Below are 26,175 nucleotides of genomic sequence, written 5' to 3' on the forward strand. Positions count from 1 at the left end.
TTAAGAATGTTAACACTATAACAGTTTATAAATTATGGTCAACATTAACATTTTGATAAAAGGCTGTTTCATTACATATCCAGTAATGTTCAACTAGGAACTGGGTAACAAAACAGATAGACGATAAATAACATAATAAGTAAAACAACAAAACGAACCATCTACTGAAAATAAATTGTATCTTTGTCAACATTTTCTTTTCAAATACTGCAATATTCATAACTTGGCTATGATTTTGAATTCTGTATCAACTTTGTTGATTTTTGCTGTAATAACTGGTACACATATACATGTATACATATTAATAAGTGTGTTTTTCATTTCTTGTTTTTACAAATGATATCTTGCATGTTAATCACATGACTTCAATATATTTTTGAAAAATTTGTAATATTACCATAATTGTTTGTAAGTCTATTTATTACTTTAAACATGTCCTATTGCAATGCCAACTTTTTAAACATGTCATGAAGGTGCAAATACAAGGCAAAAAAAAAGCCATTCATGAAGTCATTTCAAAACAAGCAGTTGTAAAGATCAAGTTATTTTGAATAAATATTTTTCAATAGGTTCGATATCTTAACAAACATAAAAAATAATATTATCAACAAACTATTTTCAACATAATATTTAATAAATATTACTTATTTCATACTAAAATAAAATAGTTAAAATTAATTCATAACGTCAAGAAATTTTCTTATCTCTAATATGACATTGAAATCTGAAGCAAATACATCCTTAACTAGATTGAATTATGGGTATTTAATGCAATTTGTAATATGATCATATAAAGTATTGAAAAAAATGCTTTTAATTAAGACTTTTTTTGAGGATTTAATATCGTGTTAGAGAAGTGGAACAGTTCAACAACTTCGATTCTTCCATTTTCTAATACCTTAATTGATAGTTTCTAAATTTAAACAAATTTTTTTTCAAGGCATTGCTCGTCAATTACTCCTCCATTAAATCAAAGGGGTCAGAGTCATACATATCTTCAGTGTCAACTGCTGCAGGCAATGTAGATACAGATGTTATTTTGATTTCTTGTATTTCAGAATTGTTCTCACATACAGGTAGGTCTAGTAATAATCCATTTTCTTCATCTGATTCTTGTGAGTGAATATCTGGTACTGTTTGTTCATCATTACAGGGCAAAAGATTATTGTCATTGTTCACAGGTGAAATTTCTGTCTTAAGTTCCACTGTCACTGTAGCAGGTGCTGAAAATGAGACTTTTTTTGAACATGCTTTCTTTTTTTGAGGCATTTTTTTTTGTACAACTTTACCATCATCTTTCTTCGTACACTTTTCATTATTCTGTGATGGAATTTCTTCTGAGGTTATTTCTGTTGCCTCAAGTGTTTTGTTTTCTAACAAATCCTCCTTATTAGATGAAGAAGCATTCTTTGTAAATGATTTGTTTTGAAATACTGTTTCATCAGGACTGTTTTTGGTACATTCACCCAGTGCTTTCCCATTAGAAATTGTCTCTGGAACTGCAAAAAGATTTTTCTTTGTTTTCTTTTTCTTTGGCTTTGCTACTGCTTCAGATTTATACTTTCTCTCGGGTGTGAAAGGGGGATTGCTTGCTACATAATTACTCTTCTGTCTGCCGTTAGGAGGATTTTCTACTTCTTCATCATTTAATTCCATAGTAAATATATCACTATCAAACTTCATTGCGAGATGATTTTCCCTTGCTGAAACTGTATTTATGGTATCACAAGCATCACTTTTTGAAAGACTACAATCATTAGTTTTCATTTCTGCATTTTCAACTGGGAAATTGCCATTATTTTCAGCATTTTTGACTTTCCGTCTTTTGATCGTTTTCACCTTTCCTTTCCTTTCTTCTAATGTCTTTCCGTACACATCTTCATCTTTCTGTTTTCCAGATTTCTTAGAGACTTTTGTCCCTCCTTCATTGCATGTGGATTTCCTTTTTATTCCTGTCAATAGATAAGGAAATATACAATAATTACTTTGAATGATGTACAACAAAGGATGAGTCATCCAGATCTGCAACCCACAGAAATGTTGAAAATAAAGATGAATTTATCAAGAAAAAATATGGACAGTGAACACTGAGTGAAAAAAAAACTCAAAAAACAAGATGACCACAGGCCATAATGATCATCTGACTACAAAAACTTAAAACAAGGAGAAGGATTATTTTTGTCTACTTTGAATGAAATCTTACGAAGCACTATGGCTATGGATCATCATGACCCTGGGTCAGATGACCTAACAATCATGCATTTGATTTTTGTCATTGTTGGAAACAATAACAAACATTTCCAATACAACAGCAAAAACATAGAAGATTGTGTAACTAGACTACATGTTAAATATAGAACTGGTGAGTGACTTAACTGTATTTTTTCACAAAAACAGGAAAGATATGGAAAAATGCACTACTGGGCTACATTTTTCATGTACAAAAGATGTTTTTAAGAAGTTACCAGTATCTTGAAAGTTTTTTGAGACAATTTTGTTGTAGCTGGAAGCTACTTTAAACAGTGCTTGAGATATGCTCAAATTTGTGAAATGAGTAATTTAGACTTCTAATTGGCATGAAACTGACCTGAAAAGATTGATTGACAAGTCAACACTCGAAAAGTTCAAATATGGAATGCTTCTATAGGTCCCATACAGAAAAACCAATATAATTTATTTATTATGAAAGAAGATCCCTTCACAATTAGTTCTGGAGAAAAAGAGATAGTAAACAACAATCTGAAAGGCCCAGTTCAGCATCTAACAACAAGTGGTAGGGTGGAACAGTGGTAAAGCACACAACTTTGACCCAGCTGTCCATGGTTCGATTCCCTGAGTGGATGTATCACCCAACCCCAACTTATGTTCAGGCCTATAACTTGTTTCACAATTGTTTAAAAATATATGGAATTTATATAATGTATTCTAAACCCTCTCAGAGCTTTCCGCTGTTCCATATACATAAAAGAATTTGCTGATTTCTTATCAAAACTCAGTCTACATTTAAAGCAGTAAATCAACTTAACAGCTGTTGTAAAATTCCAAATATGCAGTACATCAACAATAAGATGAAATTTAAACTACTAGGTACATCAACAATAACACAAAACAAGAAAAAGGAAGTAAACACTTGACAAAAATCAGTTTGCAAGAATCCTTCCAGTATTCCACTTTTCATATCCTTTGCCTTCTTCAGTTACCCACTATTTAACAGATTTATTGACCTACCTTTAGGTTTCTTTAAAGGAGAAACATCCTTTCTGGTCTCAGTAGACTCTGTGAACATCTTGTCTTCAGATATTGTTGGAACAAAGTCTTCATCTAAAGATAGCCAAAGTAATAAGGTATAAAATAACATGGAAACATTAAGTAACATCAGAATGTTCAAAGAGAAATCATGATTAGGTCAAGGCCTCAAAACTGAACAAGAGGCCCAATGGGCTTGCATGACTCACCTGATATTCACAAATATATTTACATGTACACCACTGACATTCAAAGTTGGTACATCCAATCAGTCTTAACCAATTTCCACAACAAACAGCTTATAGTACTCAACTCTATAAAATGACAGTTGTGACTTGGATTAAACTTAATTGCTATTTCTTTTATTTTCTCAAAATTTGTTGGACTTTGACCTAGAAACACCTTTCCACCAAATCCACCTGCTTTTCAGACTTTTGGTTTAACAGAAGTTGTGTCAATGTTTTAACAAATTCAACTCCTGTGACTTTGAAGGTGGGTCAAGGTCAATTCTTTCAGCAAACTTTGCTGCACTTCATCCTTGAAACCTATCAACCAAAAACCATGCTTCTGCATCATTTACTTCATCCGGAGTTTCAATAGTTCAACAAATTTGACCCCTGTGACCTCTGTAAGGGGCAAGGTCATTTTTGCCATTTTTATTGAGCTTTATTCTAGGAATCTATCAACTATATACCATACCTCTGCACCTTTTGGTTAGTCAGGAGAAGTGGTTTTAAGGAATTTGAATTTTCTTATATAAAATCTTCCATCCAGAAACAGTAGAACATCTGAAATTTAAACTTGACCCATTTTTTCCACCAGGGGTCAGCTGAGTTCAAGAGTTCAATATGTGCATTTCATGTTCAAAAATAGGATTTTTTTCTGTATAAACTATAGTAAACTTAACCCCCTCTCCCCTTCTCTCCTGGGGTCATGAAATTTACAATTTCGGTAAAGCATCTGAAGGCCTTTTAATCCATGAAGGGTACTTGATTTTACCATACTTGGGATCTGAGAAGAAGAATTTTGAAATTTCAGTCTATTTGACCCATTTTTGGCTCTGTCCCTCGGGCCCCTGAAGGTTGAGGACCACATCATTTACTCTTAAATGCACTTTTAGCCATGTAAGGTTTTTGTAAAATTTCATTGAAATTGGTTCAGGAGTTTCTCAGAAGTCGAAAATATTAAACGTTTACAATGCAGGACGCTGGACAAAAGAGGATCGCAATAGGTCACCCTGAGACTTTATCTCAGGTGACCCAATAAGTTGAAGCAAGGTGTATGACAAACTACACCCTTGAACCCAGGTGAGGTAATACATTCTCTCAATACTCTGTAAGACACCTATAACTGAAGACTTACCATTAACATCACTCAGTATCTCACTTCCAAGGGAATCTAACACCTCTTCTATTCCCTTCAGGACAGATTCTGGTTCCTCAGATAGCATCTCATCCACAGTGGAGGAGTCCAACATGTACATGACTAGCTCTTGCTGTTTGCCTGTGGTGTGTTCCTTAGGTTTCTTGAGCTTCTTTTTGCTGTTCTTTGGGGTCAACTTAACTCTGCAATGCTTCCTTACTGTTGAAGCAAAATGTTATTAAAGTTCAATTTCAACTTTTAACAAATCTCTTGTCTTTGGTTTGCGAGACAGAATATTTCATGCAGATATTTTTCCAAATTGCACATTTTCAGATGATATTCAGAAGTAAAAAAATAAGATCTCCTACATTGTGGTTACTAAATCTGAAGCAATTAAAATACACTGGATGTATATATAACTGCCAGGGTAACAAAACTTTTAGATTAATTTTTTCTCACTTGACTATTCTGGAAATATTTATAACAAGATTTAAACAGGTACAAACGACCATTTATGGTAAGTGAACTTTTTTCAACAGTTGACTATTTCTTCTCTGCACAATTCATCGAAAGAATTTTACCCTAGAGGAAATAAGCAAGGAAAATTCACTTATAAAGGTGTGTAAAGGGAGTTAACTCAAAATTAACACTGAAAAGAAACTGTTTCAATTTGAGGGACAGCACTTCAGTTAAGTTAATTGGACCTGTTATAATGATTGAATTAAAATGTGTTTCATACCTAATATGAAAAATTCATATCGAGATTCTATCAAACTAAATGTTATGTTTTCTTGATTTTTCATCAGTAATTACTGAGAACCCCTAAATTATACAACTCTAGAGTATACATTTGATTTGCCACCTGTATTTATTTCAGCTGATAAACTTAAGTCAAAGGGAGATGATCATCTAGATCTAACTTGTTTATAATGCATGTTGACTTGAGTTTTTCTAAATGAACAGAATCATTTATATATCAATTTTGTTTATTGTATACAGAATATTTTTTGTTGCAGTATAACTTTTGCCCATTTCGTCCTTTTGTCAATAGGATGAAAACAAAAGACCCAAGGGCCTTAAATGTCACTTGAGATACAATTCTGTTGTTGTTCATGTAACATGTCATAGAAATAATTTCGTTAACAAAGTAGGAAAACTTGAACCACATCGTTAAGAATTTTTGAATACAAATAATTAAACTATGCCCAAAATGAGATGTTCCCACATAAACTATAATAAGCTTTACCTCTCCCCAGGGGGTAATGTGAGATCCTGTATTTTTGAAATTCAAAATTTTTGTAAAGCACCTAAAGAACCTTTAATCCATGAAGAGTTTTTCATTCTACAATATCTAGGTGTTGAGAAAAAGATTTTTGAAATTTGAGTCATATTGACTACTTTTGGCCCACCCTTCAGGGGGCGGAGACCATTTATCTATAATTTTGGTCGCTATTGGCCATGAAAGGTTTCTAGTAAAATTGAAGACAGTTTACGAAGCGAAAAGTTGGACCAAAAGGTGATCACAATTGGTCGTCATGAGATTAGCTGATTTAATAAATCGCAGTTTCAAGTTAGAGAAAAAAAACTTATGTTGCTATGATTATAGGACAAATGTTACTCTGGGAGAAGACTAATATTTTGTTGGAAGGGCAAGAATATTTACCTTGAGCAAATTTTCTTGTAGGCTACATGTTCTAAATCTTTCCCTACTGACCAGTTCGGAGGCCTTGTTTATGGTTACTAACAGCTTACTTTTAAGGTTTTGATCCCATATTACTTATCCACTGTGTACACAGCCATACATGTAAACCCCATTTTTGTTGAAAATAGTGGGATATCACTGTAAAAACGTTACTCTTTATGTTGTTATGCTTCTATGATATCAAGATGTTCAGTCGTTCAGGAAACCTCTCTTAAATTTAGATCTGGTAACATCATCTGACAGTTTTGAAAATGAGGCAGTTCATCTATATACATAAACACATGTAATGGTGAAGAAGAATGTAGTGAAACAGTATGTTAACACCCATTTTTTGGCACCCAAATTATAAATGGATAAGTAGACGTTGTTTGATAACTCTAATTTAATTCTGAATCACGAAGCAGCCATCGTTTCTGTAAAAGTCTCACTCCAGCGATACACATTGTAATCAACATGCAACGCTTTTCCACTTGGTCAATTTGTCAGTGAATCCATCAGAATACAATACAAGTCCCAATCTCTGCCATCTGCCATGCATGTTAAGCCATTCTTGTTTACTGATGTGGTATTCTTTGTGCATGTGTTATTATGACTCAAAGATTAACATATACATTTATGTACAAAATTCAAATTTCAACAATGATACATAGTTTTTTTATGATATGGATATGTACAAGTAAAATTTGATTTAACATGTCCTAGCTCATGCATGCTTTTGTTCCTTAATTTTGCAATACATTCAAAATGCATCTTAAGTGATCAGTGCTTCCCAATGTGAAAAATGAAATTACCATTGGACATTGTCTACAACTTTCATTATCTCTATCAAGCAACAACAGCATTTTTTTTCAACTGTAATAATTTAATCTTTTTATCTGCACATAAATGGAGCCAGTTTAGTTATGTATTCATGCAACTTAATCAATGAGTAATTGTTTATTTAAGCTAAACTCAAGAAAAAGAATTGCAATCTTACTTTTTTTGCTTTTCACCTCATCCTCACCCCACTTGCCTTTATAACGAACACTGAAACCAAACTGTTTCAGTCTCTCCTGAAAGAAAGGAAAAACACATTTACAACATGAAATGGTGAAAATAAAGCAGGAGGTCCATTTATTGTATATTGATTGAAGGCTCAGGAAGAGAGGACTTTGAAGAGCACAATCAGTTTTTGTTTATTATATATTTGAAGTCTTGAACACATTTAACCTATGTGACCTTGAAAGCAGGCTAGTTAATTCATTTTCACACACATAAAAAACCATCATCTTAGCAGGCTACTGACCTAATATCTTGACTCTAAGTCTCTTATTTACAAAGAAGTTTACTTATTTCTTCTTATTAATACAATAACTCTGTAATTAAGGGTTTGCAGTCCCAAACATTGGTGCACTGCACATTGCCTTTGTATGATAAACGTATACACTGAGTTTCATTAACCTAGCTTAAATGGAAGTGGTTATGCTCTGGACAAGACATTTTAACCAAGGGCAATAAGTCTGTAATCAAGAGTTCCGGATCCCTGAAAATTTGGTACTATGCACATTGTCTTAGTGTGATAAATGTGCTGGTATACACCAAGTTCCATTATCCTTGCAAGACATGAAATTTTTCAACAGGCAATAACTCTGTAATTTAGGAGATGTGAGCCCTGAATTTTATATACTGCACTTCCATTAGTATTTGCACCGTATACACCAAGTTTCATGATCCAAATTTATTCTAAGGACAGGAAAGGATAGATGGTTGGACACAGACAAAGCGGCAGCTTTATGTTCCCCAAAAAACTTTTGGGGTGCATAAAAAGGCCTGAGCATACCTGTTCTCAAGCAAATTAAGTTTCATTAGTATTTCACAAATTTCTGTAAATAATAACAGCGACTTTGACCTTAGAAACATGAATTACAAGCTCATTTGAGGTATTATCTTGCAAGTTTGATCCATTTAAGCAATGAATCTTGCTTTGGTTGATCTCATCGGGTGATGAATTGAGTTTCTCTGGAGAAGATTCCATAATTCAATTAAGATGGTTTGTTGTCAATATTTTAAACAAATCTAGGTCAACTATTTCTAGAACTCGTGCAAGTCTGATATCGTCTGACATCTAAAAATAAAATAATATAATTAAATTGTAACAATTGATTTTGTTAATATATTAAGAAATTATAAAAATTCTCTGGGCAGCTACATGGAAGAATATTGTCTATGCACAAGTTCTATGGCTGTCTCCTGCTTTGCATCCAACTGGGCAGCAGCCATTTATGAATTGTTATGGAGAATGTTGTGACCCTTCTAATGCATTCATGGTATTAAGTACTTAGTAAAGAAGCAATATTGTATCAGAATCCCTCAGTAGAAATCCAGTTCTGAGTTGGTTGACAATATTTCATTTTCTAATGATAACCTTGATACCCTGAATAACAAACTCATTCAAATTTTCCTAATAATGAGTTTTGTAAAAACAGTGTATAGTGAAGTTAAAAAAAGTGGGAAGCACTCATGAATACTTGGTGGTGGGATTTAGTCTTATGCAAGAAGTGCCAACTATCACTGGTTTGGTATATCTTAACTAGCATCTCCCACCCTTCCTTATCAGAAACAATGCTTGTCAGAACAGCATTAATGTAAATACAAATGTCTATATGAAGTATTGATATCAAATGTTTTACTTCTGAAGATCAGTGGTACCACATACTCTATACATTTCCAGTATGCTAAAAGATGTTAGTTGGAGAATTTTGAAACATTGTCTAACCTTTGTAGGGAGTTCAAGAGCAGATAATGCATTCTGTGTTGCTGCATCAATTTCTTTCTTGAAGTTTGGTCCTTTTGATCTCTAAATTAAGAAACAATAAAAATACCAGCATACAGAGCTAAATCATCTGAAGGTGTTAAAACAGAACATTTATCAAATGTGTTTCTTTTCAAAAATGACAAGTTATTTTTTTCATAGAATCAAGCACATATTCACCATACTTTATCCAGTAAACTGGAACAATACAAAAATTCACTGCTGATTTTTGACACATGGATCTCAAAGAATCAGATGATACTACTGTGTAATATTGGGTGGCAATAAATATGGTGCCAAAAAATTATATGAATTTTCATGTTGGTCACATTAATATATGTTAGACACAAGAGTATTAGTGAAACTAATGAAATTAATGCTGCCTGAAAATGACTTTATTTGACACAAAAATTAATCAAAGGGAAAAAGTTCTGTAATTAAGAAGTTGCCTGGCCTTTTATTTGGCATTGTACATATTCTTTTAGTATGTCCAGACAAAAAAGTATCAATAATTCCTAAATCATACAAAAGAGAGTTGTTATTTTTGTACACTGCACTTCTCTTTATCAAGATTTATCAACCTATGAAGTTTCATGTTGATACCTCATATTGTTTTTGTGATATGATCTGAACAAAACTATGACTGACGGACCAATGCATGAACAAACAGACGGACAAAATGGCAACTACATGCTCTTCCGTCAGGGAGCGTAAAAACATGAGGCATATATTCAATATTCATACCTTGTTAGTTTTGATGACAGTTTTGTTACAAGATGGCTGAAATAACTAAAAAGGTCTCCATAACGAAAACTAAGTTGCATATTGATCATTTCCCTGAAGTTTCAGTTTTTGAGGAACATCAACCATAAAACCATTGACATCTATATATATTGAATCAATCTAATCAAGCAATACTTAAGCAATTAAATCAAAGAATTATAATGGTCATCTCCCATAGGTTTTATAAAGAAACCTGTTAATTTTGAGCAAGATTGATCACAAATTTCAAATTACAAAAATCAAGATGGTCGCTAGTGTTCAATTTCAAAATGTAATATGCAAATGTAAGACATATTCCTTACGTTTCTGAAAGATCCTGTGACAGTATCTGGGAACAGTTATCAAAAGAACTATTCATGAATGGTCAGGGTGACAGCCCATGGACACAAAATGATTTGTTATCAGCCAATTATCAGATGAGGTGGGCTCAAGACAGAAGAAAAGCATTCAAAATCAAAATATTCCAATATCTTTTATAACAGTCAGGGTAGCTTAACAATGGAGCTATAGCAAGCATAATACTTTGTTTTTGGTACACCTACCTTAGTCAAATAGAGGCTCTTGTTTAAGTCTTCACCTCTGTGGTGGAAAGGTAGAATTGCTGAAGCTTTCACCCATGCACGGGAAACTTTGTTGTCTAGGTATACTACATGGTAGTGACTCTGGAGACAAAGTGTATAGATGTTACAATTTCTATATAGGAAGGTTTCTTTTTATTATCATTTTCATAATCATAATATGAAAATTTTATGCTGGGTAAACATTAACAAAGAAACTTAACCAATTTAACAAATATCAATTTTCTCTTCATAACTTTCCTTGATATAATAAATGAAAGTTAATGGAATAGGTTTCATTTTTATTTATCTTATCTTTTCTTTTTTGCTAGGTTCATGGCCTCGTGAACAGGCAGGCATGGGTTTTCCTTGAAGCAACTGGTGGCTACCTTACTGAACAACATACTGGACACACCACAAGAACAAAGAGTTTTTTCATACCCAAGAATCACACACTGCCACAAGAAGGAAGTGTTAAACCAAGCCACTTGAATCTTCACCTGAGGTTACAAAGGCTAATGCTCTCACCCCTTTATGGATTAAATATTAAACAGAATTTTATGTTTTTCTACAAAACATTTGCTATATCCATAGGTATATAATGTTTACAAAACTGATAAGGAGGAAATAAAAACCTGGTAGAGCATCCAACTTTAAAACCTAAGGTGAAGTCTTGAGATGTATGGCTCAATGTTCCAACACGGGACAATGTACTTCATGGTGTGATGTTCCCTTCATGAGACAGCTTTCAATTCTCGGAGAAGTGTAGTTCAATGATCTCTACACCAGACAGCTTTTGTTTCTAAAGACTTTACCCCAAATTGGTTTGGAAAGCAAGAACTATGTCTCTTGTATGTTGCTTAGAGGAGATTTTCAAGCATATAATATAAAACGGAAAAGATTTCAAACATATTGGACTATACCATGATAGTCCACGGTATTTGCTTAAGATCTTACTGGAAACATGCTGTTTTCTGATACAAGTTCGAAGAATGTTTCTGTGTCTGGATCAATCTCCACCATAGCTGGCCACCTGAAAAGTCATTTAGACACAGTGAATACCCATACCAATAAAACAAGAGGCCTAGCAGCCTTGATGGTCACCTGAGATAAGCAATATTTATTATAAATGTTAAAGGATAGCTATCAAGTATCATGAAAGAAATTGTGAGATCAAATCTGTGTTAACATTTCATTATTTACATATGTATTTTCTTTTAAGTAAAAGGAACATTTTGTATACCTCTGATATGCAACAGTGGTCAATTTTCCACATATTGGACAAAATCATGAAAGAGTTTCTGGAGCTGGTGAATGCTCCCCCAATACAGCTTAACTAGAGGATTGCTATGTATTATATATATAAAATATGTTAATATGGAGAGCTTGGATGAGGAAAAGATGATGTTTTAACATGTTACATTTATGTTTTAACACTCATATGCTGAATTTACATGTATGCTAAAAAGCAGTGATTTTTTTTTTCCTATTGTAAATTGTTTTGGAGATAGAGATTGTGGGCGTTGAATTAAGTACAGTGCATGTAACTGATGTACACACAGTTGTGGTCTGGAAACGAAAATGATGGATGAAAATGACAGACAATGCAGCAAATATCTCCTTCCTTGAAAATGTTAGGGAGCAATACAAAATTAGTAACAATTTTAATGAAATCAAAGAATGAAAAACATTTACCATGGATAACCAACCATCCTGGCCCACACAATGCTCCCCTCAGAATATTTAGTGTAGAAGTGTTCAGATTCATCATAATCCTGCTCTGCCTTTTCACAGCTGTTGTAGGTTGAGTCTAAAAATGAGAACCATGATAATTTACATCTAAATCAGGACATATTTCCAGTCACAAAACACTTGCAATCAAGTACAACTACATGCATATATTAAAATTTAAAATTAAAAGTTTGAGTGTACAGGAAAAAGTTGATAAATCTTATAACAAATTATAAAGAAAGGATTTTAGAATTAGGACAAATGCACTTTCCAATTCAGTGGTCCATTCCTTATGAAACCTTATGGGTCTTTCCTAGGATGTTTGGTATCAATGAAGACAATAATTTCATGTAGAGCTGTCATCCTGAAGACAACTACTACCTCCCGCAGATGCAAAGACTTCTATATACCAAATTTGATGGAAACTCCATGAAAAAGTCAAAAACAGCTGTAAATTAGTTTAAGTATTCACTAATACCTCTATTTACATACTTCCAAGAAGCTGGTAAAGGTACTGTGAGTGTAACAGGAGTTATTTCTGTTGATTGGATAAAACTTCATAAATGACAACAAATTAGAAATTCCAGGTAGAGGGATCTTGGTGCCCACCATTGTTTGATGCATCTTAATTTGTTCTTAAAAGTCAGATTTTTTCCCCGTCTTTTTTCTTCTTTTATCTAATTTTTCTCTTAATTAATATGAAATTTGATAGTTCATCTGAAGAAATAATGATAATAATCTTTAATCGTCAAATCAAACATTATCATCTTTCGGCCTTTTAAAAAGAAGTTTTTTTGGATCAGTCCCCAATAAAAAGGAACAACTAAGGAGTGAAGGTAACCTACCGATAAAATTAAGCATTTCTCAAGATAACAAACATTCAATGTAAAATCCAAAGCTGATCAGTCTAAAAATAACACTACTAGGGACCAAGGGGAAAAATACCTAGGAAATTTGGGAAATATCTATCCAGTATTTCTCAAGAAACAGTGATAACAAACCCTGTTGTCAAAATTCAAGATGGCTGCCTATCAGCCACTTGTTTCAGTCCCAAAATCAAAAGGAACAACTAGGGACAAAAGTAAACATGCATGATTTATCCATCGAGATATGGAGATAGCAAATTTCTGTAGTTAAAATCAAAGTTCCTTGCCGGTCACTCATTTTGTTTTTCTGATCATACCCTAAATCTAAAGGGAACAACTATGGACAAAAAGCATACCTACATTAGAAATTTAAAAATGAACCATAAAACACTTCTCAAGAAAAAGTGATAACAGGAATTGTTTAAGGACCAATGACAGACGATCATACTTCAATTTGACAGCCCACCATCATGAGAATAGAAAACAGAATATTCAAACTTTTGGTGTGGATGCTGACCTTTGTTCATATCACAGGTCCACCTTTCATCAATTTCAGTAGGGTCATTGATATCCTGAAGTAATCTCCACTTGTGGCAAGTGGTTTTGGAGCATTGTACCCATGTCCCTGGCGAAAATAAAAGTAACATTATATTTGACAACCCCTAATACTTACATTTCCATACAAAATTTGAAAAGTGGAATTTTTCCTTATTATTATTGAAGTCACATAAAACTCTCTGCATTATGAAGGAGAACTATTACATTTGCAGTCACTGAAAAGCTATCTACTTGTGATGCGAATATAATAATTTGAAAGTTATTAACCATTTCAGTTCAGGTAAATGTATTCCAGTCAACACTATAAGGCTTTTACATTTGAGAACTGAACTGGTATTTATTTGGTCAAAATACTGAGTTCAACAAAGCATCAACAGAATTTACCTGTTTCTTCAATTTCTCTCTCCATCAACATTTGTTTTTTACTTTTAGGAGTATAATCTTTGTCGTTTTCATTCTTTAGGATTTTTTCCCCTTTTTCTTTCTTCCTGATCTCATCTGAAGTTTTCTTCTCTTCATTTTCAATTTCTTTGCAGTCTTTCTTTTTTCTTGGCTTTTCACAATCTTCTAAAGAAATAAAAATATATACATGAACATATTTCATTCAAGAAATTTTGTATTAAATCACATTCAAGAAATTTTGTATTAAATCAATCTAGTGCAGCCACAATGACCAGCTGCATTCATTCACCTTATAACTATCTGCTGTATGCTGTAAGTTATAACAATTCTGTGGTGATAACAGAATGTTCAGAATGCAATCAGGCATACTGAATATCTCAAATGAAGTTCAACAGGACAGATCATTGCCCTGTCATGGGTCACAGCTTCATCCCAAGAACTTACCAGCTAAATATCAATATGCTAGAACTTTTGGTTATGTTTTAACAAATTTCACCCTTGTGACCTGAAATATGGGTCAAGGTCATTTCTTTCAATAAACTTTGTCAAGAATCCACCAACCAAAGACCATGAAGTTGTTTAAATGGAAAAGTTGACACTGGACAGATAACAAACAGAGGTACAGATACAAGTAGGTTCCGCCAAGCGAGTTAAAAAATGGGCCAGGTGGGCTGAAAAATCAATATAGCAAGAAATACCGGTATATGCAACTGTCCAATTAATGGGATCTCTATAGGATTATCTACATTAATCTTTTAATACATGTACATGAATTTCTTACCTGTTGGTTTTGGAAACTGTAGTTGTCTTGGTGCTAGAATTTTTGCAGCACTGCTCCTGTCAGCCTTTTTTATAGCTTTTTTCAATTGGACCACCGGTGTGTGTTGATGTTTCTTATCTTCTTCACCATTGAATTCCAATTCACTACCTTCAGGTGTATTCTCATTCAATTCTTGCACTTGTTCACACTCTATCATCCTACAATGTTGTGAATGCTATTGAATGCCACATTATATGCCTTCTAAACCCAGAATTATATATAATATTATAAATTCCATGACGAGATAGGATTTGAGAGCTTTTGCTGAAAATTTCACTGAAATAATATCAGAATCTACTGTATTATATATAGAAAAAATCCCATCCTACATTTTCAAATTTATGAAATTCTCTTACATAGTACATGACCAAAAATTGTCATTGAATTCTCTTTCTAACGACAGAATTTTTCTACCACTAGATGGGATGGAATATATTTAAAGCTTAAATCTATATTCACTGGAGATCTATGACAGTAATCCTACAGATAGCAGTCCAAAACATTCATGGCAATATATAGACAAGTAAATTATCAAACTGTCATGGACAGCTATGATAACTTCCTGGAGAAGAGGTTGTTTGACTTAGTGATCATGTCTATATGACTAAGCCCAATTATTGATTTTTCTTTAATGGGAGCATTGACAGACAATATCGGCTATTTACAAAGTAATTAGGGATATGTAAAACAATGAACAGTCAACTGAAGATTTTTTTCCCCATTTAATGACTATTTTCTTGCTTTCCACAAAGAATAGTGATTGCTTCTCAATCAAATTTTCTTACTGTATGTGTTCATTTACAACAGGTAAATCATGGTTCCCGGAGTTCTCCTGAATCTGTTCTGGGCCCACAACTTCAGGCTTGGATATACTGACTTTTACACCACTGTCATCTTCTAAATCAGCATCCCTACATTTGCTATCCTCAACTTCATTCTGTTCATGATTATTTTGCACCTCATTCTCATTCAATGAGACCACATTTTGTTCTGGCTCTTCATCTTGTTTGAATACTGCAAGAGAAAACATAACATTTAAGACTTGCAGACCATTGAAGATCACTTTTGATTTTGACAGCTTAAATGTATTTCATCAATTTGTTGATGGCTGTATCTTAAATCATTCAGAGCTTTTTTCAAAGATAAGAATCTTTTCTTTATTAAAAATGAAATGTCATTATTAGAAAGCCAACAAATGAAATTTTAATGACATGAAGAAGGATTTATTTAAGCTATAACTTTTGTTTTCTAAATTCCAGTACCTATGTAATATTGTTTATTTAATTGTAAATCATTTTCAAAAATGACAAGAAATTTCAAAAGAAATCAGTCTAAAACTAAGGACAGAATCATTGGACAAGAAAAAAAAAAACTGGAAAATATACAAGGCAATCAGATCACTCCCTCAGAATTACTAAAATAAAATTGCAACTGATCAAACAGTGTCTCGTGTTTTCATGATATATTGTTCAAAATATCAAAGAGGTCAATTCAAAACTGTGGGAAAGAATCTCAAGTTGATATAATGGAAAATAAAGAGTAATAACTCTTGTAAACACTACTTAAACAAGTCATTGTAAAGAAAAATACAACTCATTTTTTTGTGAAAAGCTAATCAACAATTAGGAAGATTTCTGGTCGAGATTAAAATACTAGGAAAAACCAAAACAAAGATTAATAGCTCTTCGAAATAAAAATGTTGTTCAGGAAAACACAACTCCATGTCAACTCATGGTGATGAAGCCAACCAAGTTTGATGGAGAATCGTTGAAAATTGAGGGAGTGAAGAGATCTGGACAAGATTAAAATAGTTTTTAAAAACAAGAGGCCTTGACAGAGAAAACCAATATTTATTATAAAGTTAAAGGTTAAGTAGCTTTCAAGTGTCATGAAAAAGAAATTGAGACATTGATGATAATAAGCCAGTGTCAATACTTGCATACCATCAAAACTGTCATCCTATCATCCTATGCTAATACTCCTTACAAAGTTATTCTCAAAAATGCAATTTTTTAATAAAAATTACAGTAAAATTAAACTCCTAAAAAGTGAAAGATCTCCAGACAAATAAAAGTTTAAAATGATTGATAAGTTGACAGGCATGCTGGTAAATGACAGGTTAATATTTACATTGTTCTGATGGTGTGCTCCTGACTCTATTAATTGCAGACTGAAAGAGTTGCTCCCACTCTTCATCAGACAAAGATTTGGCTGGTGTACAGTCATCTTTCTTCTGAAAGGAAAAGAATTTCCATAATGTGAATCTTTTGAATAGGAAGATTTATAAAGTAGGTTTAAAATTCTGAAAACATGGTCTGCATTTAAGGTTGCTAGATTAAACAAGAGCACTACACATGCATACATGTTACACATGTAATTATACAGAGAGCAAAGATATTGTTAAAATGTATTAACCAATGACAATGTAATAAGGTCTGCCAGATTTCAGAAATACTTCAGGAGCTTTATATTAGCTATACCAATGACTTCAACAAAACTTTATTAGGGTTAAATCCATCTGTATAACTTGCAAAAAGGAAGTAATGCTCGCAAAAAGGAAGTAACGCTCTTTATCTTTTTTTCTGAAATTGTGCAAAATTTCAGAACCAATAAAAAAAAACAACATGTAGTCACTTTATCTTTTGGTGAAATAACTGAACATTGTAACAATCCCAATTTGAAGAATAAAAATTCCGGAAACTGACCTCATTAACAAATACTTGAACAATCGTTTCAGCTCTAATGTATTTGTAAATTGAAAATCGAATAATGCAAAATATAATAATCCTTACCTCAGTTTTTTTCTGTCCTTTTCCTTTGACTTCTGTAGCAATGCTATCTTTACTACAGTCAGTTGAAGCAGGAGTCTGAATTGAATTATTTGACGGGAAATAAAAATTTACACAGGCAAATCTGTTTTGGAACAACTCAAAAGTACATTCAAATATACACCTTCAGAAGGGCTTTAAATGGAAACAAGAATTCAGTTTTATATGTAAGTCAACATTTCAAATCTTCGTGATTATTTACTGATAAAATAGAGAAAATTCAGTTTTAAGTTTCTATGCTTGTCATCTTCAAACATTATTCCATTTCTGAGTTAATTTTTTTCATCTTTATTTCTTTGACTTACAGAAAAAGGAGCTTGAACACTGTGAGCCACATTTGGTATCTTGGACTTTTTAAGTTTTACAGGATCTTTCTGTTTATCAGCACAATTTTTCTGTTTTGTAACTGATTTCTTTGATTTTTTCGGCTTCACTTCTTTTGATTCATCACCTTCCTGTGAAGTCAGATATTATCATACAACAAAATTCTCCAGCAAAATTACTTCTTACATAGTCAAGATCATACAATGTTTGTTTCAGACCATCAGTGTTATTATATTGTGTATGAATTTTATAGTCCGCTGTGGCCTTTATAAATTGAGCAAATTGAGCAAATATAGTGATATTTAGAAATTTGGAAGTTATTCCTGCATTTTCCTCAGTTTTGGGAAAATACTGTATAGCCAAATATTTTAACATGAATGATATTTTCACTATTTTGCAGTACATTCACAAGGCAATGAAAATTAAATCTGTGAAATAATGAGACATATGTATAAGACATTCTGTTACATCAACACACTAAAACACACATTCAAAAGTATATTTGTATACATAGTGTATATAACTGATCCATGAACTTGGTCAGCTGTGCTGTGATGACCATGTCACAGGTAACATTGGTGGTGCTATGGCAGTGTTATCGGGAGCACACAAAGGGAATTACAATGGCGCATTGAAGTGTCAGGAAGGTTTATTTCATTGTTGTTTCACTTCCTATTAACAGCAAGATTAGTTAAAGGACGTACCAGATCTGGCGAGAGGGGAAAAGGCTGTGACTGCGATACTGAGAGCTAGTAACAAAGATGGTGAGATATGTTAAGCAATCAGCCACCATGGTCATATGTCAAGAGAAATTCATTTTGAAAAAAAACTGATAGTGGTAGGCAAGGCTGGGAGTACAATGGGTGGCAGTACAACAAGGTTATAATGAACCTGAAAAATGTGTTTACCCTTGTAAAAGCATGGAATTAAAATGACTTTCTAACCTGTGTTTCTCCAGATTTCTTGGGCTTCTTCTTTTCTGATTTTACATCCTTGTCATTCTTCAAACTTTCATCTGATTCCTTGAGAATGTACAAAAAACATTATCAATCAACTTTCATTTATGTCATGACCACTGACTGAACAGCTCACCATCTGATGACAGCAGGCTAAAAATGTGACATGTCCTTCCGTTGATATATGTAATATATACATAAGGTAAATGACTATGAATGATAAATGGAATTGGATTACTTAAGAAACTTAAACACTGAATATATACATGTACATTGCAAAGCTAATACATTAATCTTCTAGTGGATCTTTGTTCTTTTCAGATTATTTAGATATGACTTCCTGCAATTTTGCCTTTTCAATTTCACCTTTAATATTGTAATATGCAAAAGTGAAGATAAAAAATCATTATGACTGAAAGACAAAATTAGATCACATCACAAAATCAGGTTTGAGGGGAGTGGTTCTACTCTCAATGTTCAGTGCATATGGACAAAATAAATGTAGAAATGAACTTGAGATGTATATACAAAACAAAGAGTATGTGTAAATGCAATGAAATCTTCAGCAATGATGGAGAAATGTAGTTGGCGCTGATTATCTTTCAATACCTATAGGGGCTGGGACAACAATTTAGTAAATGATAAAACTGTATAATGTATACCATTTCTGCTGATGTCTTTTTAGGAGCTTGAAATCCAACTTTCATTTTCTTCTGTTTTAAGTTGATATTTAGACTCTTTGCTTTTTCATAGTTATTCATTGATGGTGAACCTTCTTTTTCCTCAAGGTGATGAATGGACTCCTACATAAGTCATAACAGGAAAATCAGTATTGAACATTTCACATCTTAAGTACCTGGTACAATTTATTTATTTAATATCATCATGCATTACAGAAAATTCACAATGTACATATCAAAATTCCTATTGATACACATTTTGGAATACTTTCTCATTTATTTAACAAACGCTGTACATGAAATAAGATAGCATTACCCAAACCATTCCCCAGTTTTATTGTTATTAACAAAAAAGTGATTTAATAACATTAAAATAGATAGGAATACCAACTTCATTATCAAGACTTTGCTGATTGCATACTGCGAGTTCTGTCGATTCTTGGCAATCCTGTGAATTATTTAGTTTGGAAATACTAGAGTTCTCTGGAGTCTCCATTCTTCTTCCTTTACAAAAAAATGTATTTATATACCATAATTACATTCATATTATCGATATTTTATGTATATTCTTTTTTCAGATGAGCCCAGAACATAATTTCTAAACTTTTGATGATTCCTCCTACTAAGAGATCTTGTAGTGGGCTCTCAAATTCAGGGGTGTTCAATTCTGCTAGCTCGACGCTTGGGGCTAGTAAATTTCAGGTTGGGGCTTGCTGTTCCGAGACACTGACTAACCCATGGGCTAGTGAATTTTTTCTGTTCTTAATCTGCATTAAAAGCCAAATTGTTTCTGTACACATTAGTCAGGATAGTAAAATTTACAACCACAGGTGGTTTCCATCAGTCCATCAAGATTCTCAAATGTGAAAAATGCATTCATCTAAGTGTATCAAATTGTTGGTAAACTAGCTTGAGAATTGCAGGGGTAATTTAGATAAGGATTGTAATATGAAGAGACAGTATCTTTACATGTCACTGATCGTTGGATATATGGTTCTAAATTACAAATTAAGGAATTCCTGATGCTGTTGAAATTGAAACAAGATCATTTGTGCTTAGTGCTACTGCTTTGATAGGTGTTACATCACACAAGACATGTTCACATCAAAATAAGACAATGTTGGCTTTCCAGATAATATAAGAAAATAGTTAAGTTAAATGAAGACATGTATACTTGACAGATGTTTACAACATCATCTTCTGAAATATACATTATATACAATATATATATACAATATACATACTCAGTAACTTTGTTGGCTTTAAACTTAAAAAATTGCAAATTTACAAATAAAAACTTTTACTGTCACACATTTCCTTATGAGAAATAAAGGAATAACAATTTCATTTATATTAGCACCAATAGTTCAGATCCAATGTATGCTTAGTTACCTTATAGATTTCCCAGTGGAAATGAGATGGGAGAATAGATTACATGCGTCTAGAAAGTAGCAGTTCTGGGTGAATCGCTAAACTGTGGTATACAATTAATTTCTTTCATGTTAATTGTCAATTTATGGTACAGAAACTAGAAAAACTGTTCATTTATACATGTTTAATGCTTTATTGCATAACACAGATGTGATTAATTCTATTGATGAAACAGAAAATCATGGAAAAAACAGCATTCAGCATTAATTGAAAAATTCCAAATTGGCGTTAGTAGTTTTGATCAGGGATAGTGAGAAAAATTGGTTCACTAGCCCTTGGGCTAGTGTAAAGTTTTCAGAATTGAACACTCCTGAAATTTAATCAGTCATACAGGAAAAATCATGAGTCTAGGACTCAAATATTTTATTCTCAGTCCCAAATATCACTGATAACCTTATTTTTTCTGAAATAGTGTTGGTCAGCGTCATCACCGCATTGTCAGTGTATATGGTTCATGTGAATAAGAATAAAAACCGAATTTCCCGCCCTCGTTACTGAGTAAGATTAAAACTAGTCGACATCAATATCAATTCAAGTATCCCTACGTGTTGAACCAATTCGTTACAAAAACAATATTTTTTACTTACCATTTACTCTACTGTATAAATACTTTAAGTTTTCAGTAAAGTATGAAGTTTTGAACCGCAAAGTAACGATGTTTACATTCAACAGACGACAGCCAACGCCGTTCGACTGTGAACTAATGACTCGTGGTTTTATATCCAAATAAGTGTTACGTTTGATTATGTTCCGAATGTTATTTCCCATACCTCATTGCGGTGTTCATGCGCACATAGAGCACTTGCTACGGCAGGAGCACGGAGCAGGCAGGAGAGCTGAAGCGGTATTCCTTCTGGAAAGCGGTGTTTAAGACATTTCTTGATTCATTTATGGGACATTTCACGTTAAGTAAACATCATAAACTACATATTTCAAGAATGCTTTATGCTGGTATGCTATATAAAGTGGCATATATGTAGGTCAATTCACTGTTTTGATGTCCGACTTTGTTAGTGAAGTAATTTCCCGCTAGGTGGCGGAACTGAATCGTATTTATGTCGTACACGTGCTGATGTCAACATAAAAACACATATTCGTTGTATCAACGTTTAAAATGAGTGTCGAAGTGAAGACTCCGACACGGACTCAGTTCGAGCACACTGAGTTCCATTGTGGCGAGAAGCAGTTAACAAGCCAATCTCCACCGTTGAGAAAATTTTCATTCGCCGACAATAAGAGCCAGAATGAAGGGAAACAGGTCCGGAAACGTCGCGTTAGCCAGTTTCGTGCAGAGACGAATCAACAACACCAGACATTTGGCTTCAAGCGGAAAAGGCTCAAGTCCATGCCATCAGAAACAATAGTGCTTCCAACAAAATTTCTTCTTGGAGGAAATATCAATGATCCTTTGAACTTGAATAGTATGAATGATAAGGAAATTGACAAGGTGTTAAATGAGAAAACTCCAGTGTCCTCACCCTTGCCAACTCCACTTCATAGGCAAAAGGTTGAGGTTCATATTCCAACAAACATCACTGACCCTTTGAACCTTAATTTAGATGAGGACTGGAATTTAACGAAAGGTGCTAATCGCAACAAGAAAAAGCGCCAACACAAAAATAAGAAAAAAGGAGACTGCAGTCAAAACACGTCGGCATCATCAGTTATGTCAGCATCAGTTTTGAAAGAGCCTTGCTCTGAGAAACGAAAAGGTCTTCTGGAAGCATTAAGAATAGAAATTGATGATGATGACACTGCCGTCCAAATGGCTTCAGATACACGAAATGTATCTGCATTATCAACAGAGACAGAAAATTCAAAGACTGTGACAGTTAATGTTCCTAATGCAGATAAGATAGTTTCACCTGTTGTCCCACAGATTTCACCTAGTAATTCATTTTACCGACGCCGACGGCGGACACTTAGCATGAGTGATGCAAAACCTGAACCATCATCATCAGTGGTGCGATCAATTTTGAGAACATCATTAAGTCCTCCAAGATCATCGCTAGATCTAGACAAGATCACACCACCAAAAAAGTTAAAAAGACAATTTAGTCAAAAACCTGTAGAAAAGACAGCTTCTTGTTCAAGTTTAAACAAGCAGTTTTCTAAAAAAGGAAAATTCGTCTATGGCAACTACAATAGATATTATGGGTACAGAAATCCTGACACTGCAGATGATTACAGGCTAATGTCTTTCAGGAAAGAGTGGTTTGAGGGAAAGGATGCAATTGACATTGGATGCAATGTTGGTCATGTGACATTGGCTATAGCAAAAGAAATGCATCCTCGAAAGATTATAGGGATTGACATTGATTCTAGTCTGATTGCTGCTGCTAGGAAAAATGTGAGGCATTACATCTCAAAAGAGAATATGGGTTGTGGAAGTTTTCCAATCTCCAATACTCTGAATTATGGTCCAATTGCTGCTCCACCTGTGAATGAAGTCTACAGCTTTCCAAAATTTCCACACAATGTTGTCTTTGTACAGGTAAATATCAATGTTAAATATAAACGTTAAAAAAGCACTAATTAAACTTGTACATGTTACAATTCTTTTTATATATTGGTATTTTCAGAAATATTAAAACCAAAGAATGTACAATGTTTTAAGAAATAGCTGTTGAAGAGCTAGAGATTGATTTTCTTCTAGGAGAAATAGATCCAATCTTTACTCTTATGAAACAGCAAAGCAGGAACTGTAACTCTGATAGTTTTCAGACTAGATCAAGAAATTGAAAATGTAACTTGCATGCTCACATAATTGGAAAAGTAGTATCATACCGTTAGTTTGAAACAGACATGTGCTCAATATATTGTCAGTTCATATATAGCACAAAATCAATGTCCGCATGTTTACAGGGTAACTATGTACTGGAGAGAGAAGAATTACTGGAACTGCAGAAAGAAGATTATGATGTCATCTTAGCTCTAAGTCTTACCAAATGGGTTCACCTTAATTTTGGTGATGATGGACTAAAGCGAATGTTTAAGAGAATTTATCGGCAGCTGCGGCCAGGGGGACGGCTGATCTTAGAGCCTCAGCCATGGTCTTCCTACAAGAAGAAGAAGAAGCTCACAGTAAATATTTTCTATTACAATGGCCACCATTCAGAACTAATAACATAATGTGTGATTTATCAAGTCAAACCTTGGAAATAAATTTCAATGTGTATTGCCAATTATTTGAATCAGGGAAATTGAATATATGAAAGTTTGGAACACAAGATTTCCAAAACTGCTCACTTTAATAACTGAAACAATTTTGATCATGTCGTTGAAAAAGATCAAATAGGAGTAAATGTTTCAATTGCTTTGTTCTTTGCTCTATAGAATAATGAAAACAATTTTATGTATTTTCAGCCGGAGATTTTTGAGAACTTCAAAAGAATTTCTCTAAAGCCAGAGCAGTTCTCAGACTACCTGTTGTCTAAAGAGGTTGGATTCTCCACTTGTGAGGTTGTAGACACTCCCTTCAACAAGTCCAAAGGTATGTATAGTTTTATAATATATTATGTACATGTTTGTTTCATCGAAATTCCCTGATAGGGTGTGAGAAGGTATGGGGATACCTGTAGATATTCCCTGGGTACTGGACAAAATTACAATGGAAATTCCACAAGTATGTTGATGATTGAAAACATTGAAATGTCTTGTTGATATTACATTTGATGCAAAGTTTACCACATACCATAAGGGTAATACAAATTTTCTTTTTTCTTCTCCTTTCTTTGTAGAAATTTTCAAAAATTTGACAGTTGTAAAATTCTTTAGGTGTTATACAAGTATATGAACTTGTGCTCAAATACAGTATCAGGATACATTAATGTTGTAATTTTCAAAATATTCAGTCAAGTTTCCAAGGAATATGGTAGCAGTTTTTCCTTGGTATTTTGAAACTAGAGGTGTCTTCTACTCCACCTTCAATGTGTATATTGTATAGGAGAGTTCTTTAAAACTGATGCTAGTGATGTTGGATTTTAACAATTTGGAGGTGTGTGATAAGGGTGTGTATGTGATAATATTTTTTGGGCAAAGGTACATACACAGTAAAAGTTCTGTAAAACAAATTTTTGATCATGTTATGGCACTGCTTGGCACCTTTAGATCAGAAGTTCTTGTTCTGCAGAGGAGAAAAGAATTGTAATTTATTAATCTCTTTTCCAGGTTTCCGCAGGACTATCCAGCTCTTCACAAAAGCAGAAACTGCAGCTAACAGCCCAAAACAAGATGAACCTGCAACTAATAATGAAACTATTAGCAGCCAGAAACAGGACTCAAAAACTGATGGGACAACCACTTGCAGCCCAAAACAGGATAACTCGGCAACTAATAATGAGACAACAACTTGCAGCCCAAAACAGGATAACTCTGCAATCGATACAGCAGTGAAGGCTTCAACAGAATCAAATCCAGATCAACCTTCTGAAGCCATGGAAACATTTGTTACACTAAATACGACAGAGGCAGAAGAGTGCAGACAGTAGAATGAATGGGTTTTAGAACTGAAGAAACTTTTGGTTATTTTGAATTGTAACATTATCAAGATGTAAATACAATACACTGATATAAATTGTGTTTGTTGGAATCTAACTGCCATCTTTAATGCTATATAAAATGGCTTACGTTAATGATCACATTGATAAGAACCAGATCTTAGGGAGGAGTAACAGGCAGAAGTGTTGCATTATTATCAGTACCACAATGTTTAATCATTTCAGCTGCAATATTAATATTCTTTTCTAACACATTAACTAGTGCAATTTCTGAAATATATTCTTAATACATGGTTAAATGGTTTTTGTCTCGCCTAGAACGCAAAGTCAAAGACTGGTGTTATTTTTCCTGCAGTGGCAACCATAGCAACATCTACATTTCTCTGTCAAGTTTTGTATGTAAACTTGTTCAATTTTAACCAAATAGGTAGATTTACAAAATATTTTCCAGATGATTTCAGGTGAACTCAGAAAATTAAGTTTGCTTAGAAACTGTACTTGAGTGTTGTATTTAGATAAGTTTCTCTATTAAATACAATGTTTATTCCAATGGAATTTTGAATACACTTTCATTGTAGTAGAGACATCTAAAGCAACCAAATAGATTCTATGAATTTTATATTTTAGTGTATTTTTGGG

The 26,175-nt window shown here is 33.4% G+C and overlaps 2 protein-coding genes across 2 annotated transcripts; one reads left to right on the plus strand and one right to left on the minus strand.

Moving 5' to 3' along the window:
- Positions 1–954: 954 nt before the first annotated feature.
- On the minus strand, positions 955–20,102 carry LOC132549360 (uncharacterized). Its single transcript, XM_060213289.1, has 18 exons — positions 20,028–20,102; positions 19,589–19,729; positions 18,915–18,992; positions 17,959–18,101; positions 17,611–17,707; positions 16,949–17,051; positions 15,604–15,832; positions 14,780–14,976; positions 13,981–14,163; positions 13,556–13,663; positions 12,137–12,251; positions 11,399–11,474; positions 10,427–10,546; positions 9,066–9,146; positions 7,287–7,362; positions 4,609–4,827; positions 3,229–3,315; positions 955–1,952 (listed from the first exon to the last, which is right to left on the minus strand). The coding sequence occupies exons 1-18, from the start codon at positions 20,100–20,102 to the stop codon at positions 955–957; spliced, it is 3,126 nt and encodes a 1,041-aa protein (XP_060069272.1).
- A 1,746-nt stretch (positions 20,103–21,848) lies between these two features.
- Positions 21,849–25,613, plus strand: LOC132549347 (7SK snRNA methylphosphate capping enzyme-like). Its single transcript, XM_060213276.1, has 4 exons — positions 21,849–23,531; positions 23,903–24,121; positions 24,404–24,530; positions 25,208–25,613. Exons 1-4 carry the CDS (start codon positions 22,152–22,154, stop codon positions 25,525–25,527), a joined length of 2,046 nt encoding a protein of 681 aa, XP_060069259.1. The 5' UTR covers positions 21,849–22,151; the 3' UTR covers positions 25,528–25,613.
- The last annotated feature ends 562 nt before the right edge of the window (positions 25,614–26,175 follow it).

Source organism: Ylistrum balloti, unplaced genomic scaffold (genome assembly GCF_031769215.1).
Source record: "Ylistrum balloti isolate Yb309-2 unplaced genomic scaffold, AGI_CSIRO_Ybal_v1 Utg370056, whole genome shotgun sequence".
Lineage (NCBI taxonomy): Eukaryota > Metazoa > Mollusca > Bivalvia > Pectinida > Pectinidae > Ylistrum > Ylistrum balloti.

Coding starts and splice junctions, on each gene's coding strand:
- LOC132549360 (XM_060213289.1), bottom strand. CDS start 20,102: ATGGAGACTCCAGAGAACTCTAGTATTTCCAAACTAAATAATTCACAG. Junction 17,708..17,958: donor GCTCACAGTGTTCAAGCTCC/TTTTTCTGTAAG, acceptor AAATTTTTATTT/CCCGTCAAATAATTCAATTC. Junction 1,953..3,228: donor TCCTTTAAAGAAACCTAAAG/GTAGGTCAATAA, acceptor ATCTATTGACAG/GAATAAAAAGGAAATCCACA.
- LOC132549347 (XM_060213276.1), top strand. CDS start 22,152: ATGAGTGTCGAAGTGAAGACTCCGACACGGACTCAGTTCGAGCACACT. Junction 24,122..24,403: donor AGAAGAAGAAGAAGCTCACA/GTAAATATTTTC, acceptor ATGTATTTTCAG/CCGGAGATTTTTGAGAACTT. Junction 24,531..25,207: donor TCCCTTCAACAAGTCCAAAG/GTATGTATAGTT, acceptor TCTCTTTTCCAG/GTTTCCGCAGGACTATCCAG.